Source organism: Dryas octopetala, chromosome 9 (genome assembly GCF_963921425.1).
Source record: "Dryas octopetala chromosome 9, drDryOcto1.1, whole genome shotgun sequence".
Taxonomy (NCBI): Eukaryota; Viridiplantae; Streptophyta; class Magnoliopsida; order Rosales; family Rosaceae; genus Dryas; species Dryas octopetala.
The window spans coordinates 4,269,870-4,283,595 of NC_141374.1; the positions used below are offsets into that span (position 1 = coordinate 4,269,870).

The 13,726-nt window shown below is 34.4% G+C and overlaps 2 protein-coding genes across 2 annotated transcripts; one reads left to right on the forward strand and one right to left on the reverse strand.

The window, feature by feature from the left end:
• Window positions 1–3,819: 3,819 nt before the first annotated feature.
• Window positions 3,820–9,709, forward strand: LOC147273269 (protein NUCLEAR FUSION DEFECTIVE 4-like). The gene is made up of 3 exons (XM_086257392.1): window positions 3,820–4,275; window positions 7,694–8,643; window positions 8,931–9,709. The coding sequence occupies exons 1-3, from the start codon at window positions 3,835–3,837 to the stop codon at window positions 9,397–9,399; spliced, it is 1,860 nt and encodes a 619-aa protein (XP_086113518.1). The 5' UTR covers window positions 3,820–3,834; the 3' UTR covers window positions 9,400–9,709.
• A 3,524-nt stretch (window positions 9,710–13,233) lies between these two features.
• On the reverse strand, window positions 13,234–13,458 carry LOC147273270 (Defensin-like (DEFL) family protein). Its single transcript, XM_086228192.1, has one exon. The coding sequence runs from the start codon at window positions 13,456–13,458 to the stop codon at window positions 13,234–13,236; it is 225 nt and encodes a 74-aa protein (XP_086084318.1).
• Between the last annotated feature and the right edge of the window lie 268 nt (window positions 13,459–13,726).

Consider the following 13,726-nt stretch of genomic DNA (forward strand, 5'->3'; position numbering starts at 1 on the left):
TTTATTTATTTATTTATTTTTAGTCTTTAATTTTAGGATGCATACTTAGATTAATTAAGTAGGATTTATTTAGTAATTAAGTATGCCTAGCCAAGGTTCGTTTTCTACGAGTATGAAAATTTTAACACTAGTTCATCAATTTTTCAATCATATTTCGCCAAAATTTGATAATTTTGCGAAATTTCGCTTAGCCCAACCATCTCTCGATCTGCCTTTTCGTTGTTGGCAGCCATCTCTGTTGATCTGTCTTCTCCTTGCTGGCGGTTACAAACCCAGCCGAGGAGGGAGGATAAAGAAGGGAGAGAAGATAGAGAAGAGAGATAATAGGGAAAAGATCATATTGGGGAAGGAGAGAGAGATTGGCACGACTGCAGGAGAGAGATGAGATATAAGAGAAAGATATATCTCATTTGTCATATGCGAGTATGCGACATAGTGGCAGTGGCTGGGAGAGAGAGTCACGGGAAGAAGAAAAAGGAAAGAAAAGAAAAAGAAAAAAAAAGAAAAGAAAAGAAAAGAAAAGAAAAAGAAAAGAAAAAAAAAAAGAAAGAAAAAAAAAAAGAGAAAAGAAAAAGGGTTAGGGTTGATTGGAGTTTGGGGTCTTTGGATAATTGGAAAGAAAAAAAAGAGTTTGGGGTTTCGTTTGGCTCTTTTGGGGTTTTGTTTAATTATTTTAAAAACCTAAACCATAATACATTTCTATATATAAAATAATTAAAAATATTCTAAAGACCCTAAATCCTAATATCTTATACCATATCTCAAAAAATTTAGAATATATAGGGTTTTGTATATAGATTATAGAGTATAAAGAGTATCAGGGTATATAGAGTATATAAGGTTTAGTATTAGATTTTAGTGTATAGATTATAAAGTATAAAGAATATACAAATTTCATTTATTCATTATACTAATTTTATTTAACAGTATTTGCCTCTAGCGTGCATTATATTTATTTTATATCACATGAAACCTACTATATAATTTGGTTTTTTCAATATTTTTTTTTATCATTGTAGTAGATAATATATTAAATAAATATATGGTAAAGTTTTATTCAAAATTTACGTATTTTGATAGCAATTTCCGTTATTTCTTTCTAATTGTTGTCGAAATTTAAAAATCTTCAAAATTTTCATCGAAATTTCCTTGAAACTCGAAATTTTATTCCTTATGCCTAGTCTTATTTTTGGAGACTTATTTGTTTATTTAAGAGTAATTAGCATGCTAGAATTAGCAAGTTTCAATTGTAGAGATTAAATTGGATTAATCTAAATTATTTTAAGGATTTGCTTTGAGTTAAAGCAACTAGTTAATTGATTTGACTTTAAGATAAAAATTGAAACTTGTGAACCCTTAAGTAAACTCTAAAGAGAAGAGTTTAGTCCATTTAGGACTAGAAACGAGCGACGTGTGACTGAAGGAAATGTCATTTCGTCTTCCCTTATTGTTAATCGTCCCTAACTTAGGGTTTGATTTCTCTTGTCGTTTTTGATTCTATCGAGTTACCCAGTTGCCTAGTTGTTAAGGGGTTAAGGTTGTCGTATTTGTCTAGTTACGACAGATTTGCCAAGATAGGACCATACGCGAACGTGGAAGACTTGTGAAAGAAAATACTTGAAGTGCATTGGATTCCAAGTAGGGATATTTATCCTATATTCCTGACAATGGACTTTGTGTGTGTTTGTGTTTTTAAATTATTATAACATGCTATATTTGTATGATTGGTCTGAGAGTTTGGGTAGCGTAGTACGTGACATTGAGTTCAAATCCCTAAACCTTCTAGAAGAATTGATCTGTATATTATGAGTAGTCTAGCCAGGCTTACACGTAGATATGTGTATTTGTGCGAAACGAGGACCCGTGATTGATCAGGTGGTAGTAAATACGGTTTCTCAATTGCGAGTTCTTATTTCTGTTTATTGTGAATAGAAGTGTCAAACGGGCTGACCCGGCTCGTTTAAGTTGAGCCCATCGTACTTTCGGGCCGTGCTTAGGCTGGCCCATATTGTTAAGACCTAAGCCCGACACGGCCCATGGCCCGTTGGCCATTGGTGCTCGTGCCGTGCCTTAAACGGGCTTATTCCACGGACCGTTTTTTATTTTTATTTTTTATGGTAATAAAACTAATCTTTTGATATTTTTTCTTATTTATAATTAAATATTAACATTATTTTTCATGAAAATTGAATATTTTTGTTGAAAAGTTCTCTAAATATGGAAAAAAAAACAATGTTAAAATAGTTGTGCCTAATTCGGGCCCATTTCGTGCCCGTGCTCGTGCCGTGCTTGGCCCGTGTCGTGCTCGTGCTGGGCTGTGCCCGATGGGCTAAAAACTTCGGCCTGACCCATTCAATCGAATCGTGTCGTGCCGTGCCGTGCTTATTTTAATCGTGTCGTACCGTGTCGTGCTTGGGCCGAGCCGACCCGTTTGACATCTCTACCTTGACACTCTCGCTATGGATGCTATTTATTTGATTATAGTTGGCCGTAGTTGTACTTAATGTGTATCAACCATATTGTTATTATTATTTATGTGTTTTTATGCATGTTTACCATATACTACTGCAGCTGAGGTGTTAAATCGATTTTGTGGAAATGTTTTGAGATTTTGGAAAATCAATCTTTCACAGAGAAATATTTTTAAAGATTTTCAAACCTAACAGGGTTCTCTGAGGGAAGCTATGATCTTACGAGATGCTTATTCCCTACTTTCTTTGTTTGTTTTGTTTCTACACTATTGTTTATACAGATTTGTCTCTTGGAGAATGTCTTAACTGAAGAGGTACGCAGCTTGAATTCTCTTGTCGGGTGTCTCAATGTTCTGTTGTCATATCTTTTGATATTGCTGTAGTTCTTGCTTTCCTATTAGGAACCCATTTTGGAACAATGTTATTTTGATTTATTCATTTTGAGGACTTATGAGAGTTTTATTTATACTTTCATAATTCTCTTTATGGGATGTTGATTTAACTATCCATCATAGCGGGTTGGTTAATCTTTATTTTGATTACTATTATTTTGATTTTATTATTACCTTAAAATCTTCTTGTGTAATAAATACTTTGATCCAACCTGATTCATTTAATTACAAAAGGCTCAACTTTTTCCCGAGCGTCTTGTCTTGGGGGATTAACGCGGGTGGTTTGACATTGATTTCTTGAGATACTCAAAAAATGTGTTTCTATTGCATATCCAAGATTTAGGGTGTGTGACAGGTAACACCGGCATTGAAACCATATTGAATTGGTCCAGTCCGGTTTGATTCAGTCCTTGATCAGTTTTGGTCAACATAATTTTGACAATTTTTTCACTTCCGGTTTGATTCAGTTTGTCCGGTTCACGGTTTAAATGCCCACCCCACTATACAATTTAGCCATATAAGGTTCATGGTTGGTCCCCTTGGACGCTTGTGCCATATCACATGCTGCCACGTTAACACCAATTAGTGGCTAGAGCGTCATTCAGTAATGGAATCAATTACACAAAAAACAACAGATTTTAGTAAAATTTGGCAGATTAAGAAACCAAATCCCCAAACTGGCAAAGCCATCAATAAATTTCTTTGAAAAAGAGAAACCATTATTAAGAAGCTAGTAAATGACAAAACAGGCCGGGAAGAACGAACGTCAGCAATTATTATGACAGAGAGAGTGAGCGCACACAAAAAAAAAAAAAAAAAAAAAAAAAAAAAAAAAAAAAGAAGAGAAGGACGATGTGATCGATGGTTTGTACCTTTGCAGCTCTTAATGTTTTTCAATCTTCGAAAAAAAAAAAAAAAAAAAAAAAAAAAAAGTGGGTGATTGGGTGATCCCATAGATCGATGGTTTATAAATGAGGCCACGTAGAGAGGGTGAGAAGCGCAAAACAAGCTACAATAGCAACAGCAAAAAGAGAGAAGAAGAAGGAGAGGCGCAGAGTCGGAAGCAAATAGTAGTCCGACTCGGCCGAGCGATTTTGATTTTGATGGCGGGGCAATCTCGGAAATGGATGATTCTGGTGGCGACGCTTTGGATTCAAGCGTTTACGGGGACCAACTTCGATTTCTCGTCGTATTCTTCGGCGTTGAAGTCGGTGCTGGGGATCTCTCAGGTTCAGCTCAATTACTTGGCCACTGCCTCCGATTTGGGCAAGCTCTTTGGCTGGTCTTCTGGCTTGGCCTTGATGTATTTTCCTCTCTGGGTCGTCCTCTTCTTGTCTGCCTTCATGGGTTTCATTGGCTATGGCATTCAATGGCTTGTCATTAGGCAAATCATTTCATTGCCTTATTTCCTGGTACACACACTCTCTCTCTCTCTCTCACTCTCATTTGCATATTTTTTTGATTTCTCCAATCCCCAATTTTTTGTTTTATTTTGGGTTTTGATTCTCTGCCTTTGATTTCTGTTTGATTCATTTTCTTTTTTGTTGAAACAAGTAATTTTGTACTCCAATCTAAAGACACTTGTTCATTTGTTGTTGGGGCGGATAGACTTCAATCAAAGTTCAACCACCAAGATAGTGCTTTTTGGGAAAAAAAAAAAAAATTTCCTTCGTTTTTTTGTTTTTTAATTTTTTATGTGTGGGGTCTGCTTGATACACTGGGTTTTTGTTTTTTCTTTCTCTTGAGTTAATTATAAAATTATTTTATTTATTGATTTTGATTTTTTGGGCACTCTGTCTTTGAAAAAAACACTTCTCTGTAACAGGATACGTATAAGTTGCTATTCTCATTTAATAACATTATAAAATTTATTTATTAAGATGCCAAATCATTCTTTATCCCTGCCAGATCATACTTTCGATTTCCCTTTTTTTAAGTTCTTTAGAGCACAAAACCCTCTCCATCACTTCTCTGGACCCTTCTAATCTGGTAAGGGATGAAATACTCAGCATTTTTTTCCTTTTTTTTTTTGGGTTGAAAAAATGCTCAACTTTTTCTGACCAAAAAAATTCAACACATACTCAGATACTCAAATCTCCTTTATATAGTCTTCTTAATATTTCTATAATTTCACCTGTTTAGACATTTATTATTTATTATATCGTTTTAAATTCTTTTGTGTGTGGCTAATAAGTGGATAGGTGGAGATACGGTGGCAGAAAAAAACTGTATATTAATATTAACAGTAACATTTTACAGTACTTGGGCGGGGCCCAGTAGTCTTAATTTCCTCACAGGCCTTCTAGATATTTCACGCACCTCTAGTTCTAATACATTTTTGGTGCAGTGTGTGGTCCCAATTAATTAAATCATAATTTATCAAAAAAAAAAATTGTTAAAAAAGTTTCTGTCTATCAGTATTCAGGACTCAGGAGCTTGGTGAAGAATAAAGTAAAAAGTGTACTGTCCACGTGTGGTTTAAGAAATTTTTTTTTTTTTTATGATAAAAAAAATTACAAGTCTCAAAATTATCAAATTTTTGGTTTACAGGCTTAGGTAAAAAACAGTTGGTTTGATTTATTATTATTATTATTATTTTTTTATGTTTAAACAACTGGTAAAAATCAAAGTGGTAAAATAAAAAAGACAGAATTTTGATACATTATTTTTGACAGTCTATATTTAAATATATTGATAAAATTTTTATATATATATTTGTTAATTTTACATAAAAGATAAAGTGTCCTGTTAAGGGACAAGATGGTTTAGGAAGTGAAGCTTCTCCATGAAGATCTTAATTTCAAATTTTCTAAGTCTACTTTGTAAAATAAAGTTGTTTGATCTTACTTCTTTTTGCAGGAAAAATATAGATACTTGAGGTAATTTAGTGGCATAGCATGTCAAGAAAAGATTAAAAAATGGTGTGTAAAGCATGACTTTTAAGCAGATTCTTCTTTCAGATATAAATATATAATATAAAAACAGGATTTTTTTTTACAATGTGAAAAGCAAAGAAACAGATACACTTTTAAAGCAATTCTGTGAGAATATTTCAACCAAAATAGCAAGCATGCATATCAGAGTCTTGAAAGTATTTTCTTGCTCATTCTCTCGTAGTCGTTTTGGTGACAATTTTCCAAATTCCTACACGGGGATGTGGTGATTGTTTTTTTTTATATTTATTTGTGAAATAAGAAATTTGGTAAGAAAATTAAATTGTGGAAAGAAATATCACTAAATCAATAATTATTTGTTTTTTTTTTGTTTTGTTTTTACCTGATTTGGTTTTGGGTCTATATCTGTATTGTGATTTCTGATTTGTTTCTTTTGTGTTTTGGATTATTATTTTGGATTTTTAATGTACCTAAGTATGCTTGCAATTTCTACTGAATTATAATTCCAAATTTCTGGAAAAATAAAATTAAAATAGTAATTATTTGTGCATCATCAATTAATATTAGCAAGCAATTTTCCACGTGAAACTTAAGTAAGCTGGAGGAAACTTCCTATCAAATATTTGCTTGCACTTAATTGGTACAATAATATTTGAACTTGTTGGAACGAGACTACTTGGGAACTGCTTTGGGATGTCAGTTGTCACTATTTGCTTTTGTTTTCTCTTTTCTTTTGTCTTGTTATTTTCTCACCGTTCTTTTACATTTTGTCCTTTCCTTTTCTTTTGTCTTTCTCTATATATATATATATATATATTTTTTTTTTTTCTTGGTTTAAAGTACATATTTTCTTTCCTGCTCTACTTTGTCATCTTTCCTTTCGAGGGACAATAATACGTGGGACAACAAATCTAGATACTTCTTTTGTTTTTTTTGTTTCCTTTTTTATTGAACAATTGTTTTTTCAGTTTCATAGTTTTTACAAACTGTTGAAAATAAGATCAACAGTAGTGCTTTCTGAATGATGATACATTTTATGATTGCATTAGCTAATCATATTATGCAGTGGTCATAATAATTAAGAGATATGCCAGTTACTTTTTTCAGTCTATCTTCTTTGACTTTTTATATTATTATTCTCGTTTTTCAATACAGCTTGATTATCGAAATTGTTCATTTTTTATATCAGAATTTAATGATTATCTATACAAAAAATCAACAAAATAAAAACTCGTTTGGTTATGTAATTGTTATAAAAAAAACAGATGAATTTGGTAACAGTTAAATCGAAAATCGTTTGATTATGTAACTGTTACCAAATAAGGAGATGATATATTAGGAAAGGTGGCTAGCATTCCTCAATAATATTTAATATGGTAACCATGTATACATGACATAAAAGGGAAGGATCATACTCTTAACTTATTCTAATTTTAACTCATTTCTTCACTTTTCTTCACTATTTAGACTAATTCTACGGACTTGTAGTTAGTTAATTAATTTAATCTAAAAACTGTGATCTATATTGCATTACTGAATTTTTATGCATACAATAAGGGCCTAATTTACACTTCATTGATAATCCTAATTGTTGTGAACGCCTAAGAATGTAATCACCTTTCCTTAACGAATGAATGTGTGCATAATTATGACTTGATCCTGACATCTAAACCACATAATAATACTTAATCAAACTTTTTGGTGCTCCATCTCTTTAATAATTAATTAATCCTCCGACCAAACTGTGAAACATTGCATGTGATGGACTGATCTAGGTAAGAGTACACATGCATCGCATGTGATGCATATACCTAGATGATTTGATTTGATTTTCTTTTTCATTTTCCATTTTTATTTTTTGATGGGCATGGCTAGTTAATTAATTTAATTTTCATGTTATGATCAATATGGAACTTGTGTTGTTGCATATATGCAGATGTTCCTTCTGTGTTTGTTGGCTGGGTGTAGCATCTGTTGGTTCAACACTGTATGCTTCGTTCTTTGCATTCGGAACTTCCCAGCTAATCAACCCTTGGCATTATCACTTACAGTAAGCTTCAATGGTGTAAGTGCAGCCTTATACAACATTGCAGCCGATGCAATTGACTCATCCTCTAGTTCTTTATATCTCATTTTGAATGCCGTCATTCCCCTTCTCACTTCTGTAGTAGCATTAATCCCGATTCTCCGCCAACCCACTCTAGACCCCCTTCCTCCGGACGCAGTTCGCCGCGACTCCCTCATCTTTCTCCTTTTGAATATCTTGGCTGTTCTAACTGGCATTTATCTTCTTCTCTTTGGTTCGACCTCTTATGATACAGCAACAGCTCGTCTCTTCTTAGGCGGAGCCATTTTCCTGCTCGTTTTCCCTTTGTGTATCCCCGGTATCGTCTATGCTCGGGATTGGTTCCGTCGTGCCATTCATTCAAGCATCCGCTTTGATGGTTCGGGCTTCGTTCTTGTTGATGTTGATGATCTCGAGCTTCACAAAGAGCTCCTTTCCCGCGAGCCGAGTATATACACTCAGGGGAATGGATCAGTTGGTCAGCTGCTGATCAACGGCGATGGACCTGCAATTGTGTCATTTAGACAGAAGAGTGGAGATGAGATTTGTGGAGGGTGTTGTGGGACAATTGTGGGCAAGGATCAATTGGCAATGCTTGGAGAAGAGCACTCAGCACGAGTGCTTGTACGAAGGTTGGATTTTTGGCTATACTACATTGCATATTTTTGTGGGGGTACCATTGGTCTTGTGTACAGTAACAATCTGGGTCAAATAGCTCAATCACTAGGACAGAGCTCCTATACCACAACACTTGTCACGCTTTATTCATCCTTCTCCTTCTTTGGAAGGTTGCTCTCAGCTGCACCGGACTACATACGTGCGTAAGTAACCTACTTCTACCACCCCTGTTGAAATTAGTCACGAATAATAAAATTATTTGGACCACATCTACTAACCATTTTTCTAATAAAGGTTTGACCCATCTAATAAAATTGTGGTCCAAGTAACAACACTCGTTTGTTATTGGCGGGATGATGAGTGACTCCAAATTATATATAAAAACCATAATTGGATGAAAAAAGAAGAAACGGGTATATTCAGTTTTTCAAGCTTTTACGTGTTACAACTTATAACTACACTAACAAAATGTTGCGTACCTTTTGTGCAGGAAATTTTATTTTGCAAGGACAGGATGGCTGACAATTGCACTTGTGCCGACCCCAATTGCATTCTTGTTGCTTGCTGCATCAAGCAGTAGCATGGCTCTACATGTAGGCACTGCACTAATTGGATTGAGCTCCGGATTTATTTTTGCTGCTGCAGTTTCCATCACATCCGAGCTGTTTGGGCCTAACAGTGTAGGTGTTAACCACAACATTCTCATTACAAACATACCAATTGGTTCACTTGTCTATGGTCTTCTTTCTGCGCTAGTTTACGATGCCAATGCAAGCTCTGGCCTAAATATCTTAACGTCTGATTCAATAGTGTGCATAGGGAAGCAGTGCTATTTCCTGACCTTTGTGTGGTGGGCATGCATATCTGTTCTGGGGTTAGCTTCAAGTCTGTTGTTATTCTTAAGAACTAGACATGCCTATGACCATTTTGAACATAACCGTACAACACAACTGTACTAATAGCTTGCATGTTGTTGAAGGGAAACAAACTCATTCCTTAGGTTGTCACTAAATTTTGGAGAGAGAGAACAGCTTTCTTTCGAGCAAAGTTTGAATGCTTACAAAATCAATGATAGCTTGTATTCTAGCTAGCTGAATTGTGTACCGAGATCAATACAAAATTGGGGCCATATTTTTAGAATATTCATAGATCAGGTTTAGATCACATGTGCTACACTTATACTATCTCTGCTAGTACTCTCTAAACTAAGCTCTACTGTATGTAGGCCTTTAATGTTAAGATATTTACATTCACTTTTACTTTTCTTTATGCTATTAGCGATAGCGTGTATTCCTTGGCTTCCAAGGAAACCTAGTCTAGTTTTTGTTTCATACTTTCCTAGTTTTAGTTACTTGTCTGCTAAGTAGTCTTGGAGAAGAAGTCAACGTACACTTATAAGTACTTGTATCGTTTCATGTTTATTGACAATCAACATGTAAACCTATAGTTACTTAACTCAGTTAACCCATGTAACATGTTTAGAGATATTTTTTTTTTGTAAAAACATAATAGACTTCATTCATAATTCACACAGTAAAGTAAGTCACTACGGTAATGGAGGTTCATGGATGAAATACACAACAATTTAGCCAATACACATATTCAATGTAGATAAAAGTAACAAGAGCTGGAATTGAGAGACCTGCAGATCTTTCAATTTGATTCCAGCAGCAATTGAAACTAGCAGCTTCTTTCTGGAAAGAAGTGGCCTCAACTGCAAAACCACATCTTTAACTGCATGAACAGAAAAAGGCCACAACAATATATACCATTATCCAGTAAAGAACCACAAAAATCACCATCTAACAAGTCAATGTCCATATCTCTAGAACCCAGATACATTTCAATCATAAAAGGAGAAAATAAAAAACACCCAATACATCAAAATGTGTATTATATCAGATAAATCATATGTAAATGTGAGCAATGAGGAAAGTGTGATACCAACTTGAGGTTTGACAGAGAAAATGACGATCTCACTTTCTTTAACCACCTGTTAATCACCAAACAAAAAAATGTAAACAATCCATTATTCACAACATTGATAAAGACAAATAATATATTGTAATATAAACAGGAAAAAAAAAACAAAAACAATAAAAGGAAAAGGGGAGAATATCAAACGTTGTCGTTGCGTCGAAGGGGACTGAAATGCCCGATTTGACGACTCCTTGGGCGATGCTCTCAACCATTTTTCCTGCTCCGATGAACCTGAGGGAAACAGGGCAAAGAAACGGATATTTTGTGAGAGGAAATGGGTGAAACTGACAGGTCAAATGGGTTGCGCAAATCGGGTCAACACACGGGTCAAACGGCTCGCCCGGCATTGACTGGGTAGCTCCAAAGGATGAACGGCCGAGATCGAAGCTCCTTTAATGAGGCGGAATGGCTCAGATTAAAACATGCGAAGCTCCTTTAATGAGGCAGAGATCAGGTGTGGCATGCTTCATTGCGAGCTTGTGAGCTCGCTTTCTTAGCGCCTCCGTGGCGCTGCGTCAGTTGGTCTGGAGAATGGCAGCGTGCCAAGTGTGCGTTGTCAGTCCCAGTCAGCACCCTTTTTCTTTTTATTTTCTTTTCTTATTTTTCCTATTTCTCCAAATTCGAAAATTCACAAAAAATAGCTTGGGACTCTAAATAATTCTCTGCAAATTTGTACAGACTTCTCTTGATGAGTGCTAATTTTATATAGCCTCAAAATAGTTAAATCAATTTCAAAAAAATTATGAAAAATTATCCTCTTACAATTTAATTCCAAAAAATGAAAATAAACAAAATAATCACCAAACTAAATAATCACCAAACTCTTGAATTTCTTTTTCCAAAATTCACTTCTACAGAACTTAACTTTATAACCACAATAAAAGGTATAAGTTAGTTAAAATAAAGTTAAGGAAAACTCTAATTCTTTTAAACAAACCTTAAGAACAAGGTTGTAAAGCTTAAGTAACAAAATTACTATAAGCAGAAAATTCAGGTTATTACACTGATGCCCTTTTTGGGGGGAAAATGAAACCCTTGCTCCAGCTTGGGTTTTGTTTTCCCTCTTTTGAGAAAATATTTATTGCTTTCTTTTTGGACAAAACTAACATTGCTATTATTTCAAATTTCATCTGTTATTTTTTCACATATGTTCATTCTTTAGATAAATAATAGGTAAGAGTATAATTAGAAAACTGACACTTTTCATTTCCAATTCATGTACAAACCAAACATGGGAATGAAAATAAAAAGGCAATTTCTGGTTTATTTTACCAAGATTAACAAACACATGAAAGCTGAAATTTCAAGTCAATCACTATTGCCGCTTATGTTGACCCGTTTGTTTGAATATTTCGGGTCATGCAACCCCGTACAAAATAACAGATGGGTCGGGTTCAATAAGATATTTGTTAGGCTTTACACATGCCTAATCACTTTTTTGGGCCCACCTCATGCCTAATCTCATAACCGCTTATCGAGTCAGGCTAGTTGGTGGGACATGTGTTGTGTCTGTATGTGTCGATAGGACGTACGAATCGTATGCGCCACACATCAACTTTCATGCATGCTATCACTGGCCATGAGCGCTCTAGAGGTTGTGCCCTAAACCCTAATCACCCTTTTGGACCCACCATATGCCTAATTACATAATCTAAACCATCTATTTTTTAGGCCGCATTTAAAAGAAAATCATTTTTAAAAAAGAACCAAATCGTAATATTTTCGCCGAAATTTCTGAAATCTTAACGAAAATATTTTGGTATAGTGATAAAATCTCCCCCTCTCCAAAAAGCAAAATTTTCCTCCTTGCCTCCAATCATTCAACAATATAAAAAATTATGGACAACACTATACATATTTAGTCATTGGACTACAACCATAAATGAGATTCTTTTGAGATTTAAAAAGTTATCGTAAATAAACTTCAACATTGTAAATGACTTTTATGTCAAGATCATCTTACTTTCTTTTCTCTACTTATGCAAGATCATTAAAAAAGTCTTTTAAGTTACATGGGAAGAAATCGAACTTTCAACTTATCATAATCCTAACTCATTTCTCAATCATCCCTCACCAAAACGGCTTCAACAATTTGTTTATCATTTGAAATTGTCCCATAGAGGCTTGTATCGTTAGCTAATTAATTTTAAAAAGAGTAGTGCCAGTACCACCATTCAAGCCTATTTCCCCACCCACGGTCCCACCATCTACATCCACCCCCTATTAGATTTTAAAATATTAATTTACTTGTCTCACCCCTTATTATTCTCAAACAACCATTAATTCCTTTTTATTTTTTCCATCACCTAATGCTAACTATAGTACTCTATCTCCCTCCTGTTTTTTCCTCTAATGTGTACTGCCCCACCATCATAAGCATGTAAGTTGAATTAACATGTAAAGGATATAACACGATTGCAAAAAAATAAAATCTTGATCATGTTTTCAAGACATGTTTTCGACATATGTGTTCGAAACAAAAACAAATTGAACAATGTCCAGAGAGTTCATTAAACTGATTAGTCTTCTATATATTGTGGATTACCATGGTCGTCTTACCGTCCATTGTAATCATTCATCGATCTATGCCATGATGACATTATGAAGCTTTTAGAAAGGACAACTGTATTTTCCGGAACTTTTTTTGTGTTTTGTTTTGTTGTTTTAGTCTCTTGCCCGTTATTGCACTAGAAAATTACTTGTTTATCAAAAATCATGAACTCACTCTGACCAATAATTATGAAAGACAATTAGAATAAAAATCATAACTCATACTTATTTATTATTATTATGCAATACGAAAAATACAAAGATCAACAAAAGCAATGGCATTCAGAACCAGAGCTTAAGTTCTTGCAAAATCCTCCTTTTGTACATGCGCTTAGGCAAAAGTCCTTGCATCGTTTGTCATCCTTACCAGGCGTACAATTTCCGAATTTTGGATTATTATTACAACACTTAACATAAATTTTTTGAGCAACGGGTCCGAAGAAGTTGATGCCACCTGGACTTTGTAGATCGAGCGCCTCTGGTGTCATTGGCGCCCGCGGGGTCGCGATTGCTATCTTGCAAACTGAAATTGCAAAAAAAAAAAAAATTATGAATTAGTGTTAGTTTTTCGAAATTAATTAATGGACAATACCATGCGGTCCACTCTCATAGCATTAGATATGATTAAACTTTGTGTAAAAGAGTGTTTGTGTATTTATATACATGTTCTTTAATAGAAATAATTGTTTTAACATTGACTTATGGAATATAATAATCATAATTAAATTGACAAAAAAAAGCAAGTAATTAGAATGG

What these genes read in the sequence shown, in the direction of transcription:
- LOC147273269 (XM_086257392.1), top strand. Translation starts at nt 3,835, where the DNA reads ATGAGGCCACGTAGAGAGGGTGAGAAGCGCAAAACAAGCTACAATAGC. An exon ending in TTTCATTGCCTTATTTCCTG is followed by an intron (nt 4,276 to 7,693) that starts GTACACACACTC and finishes GCATATATGCAG; the next exon opens with ATGTTCCTTCTGTGTTTGTT. An exon ending in GCACCGGACTACATACGTGC is followed by an intron (nt 8,644 to 8,930) that starts GTAAGTAACCTA and finishes CCTTTTGTGCAG; the next exon opens with GAAATTTTATTTTGCAAGGA.
- LOC147273270 (XM_086228192.1), bottom strand. Translation starts at nt 13,458, where the DNA reads ATGACACCAGAGGCGCTCGATCTACAAAGTCCAGGTGGCATCAACTTC.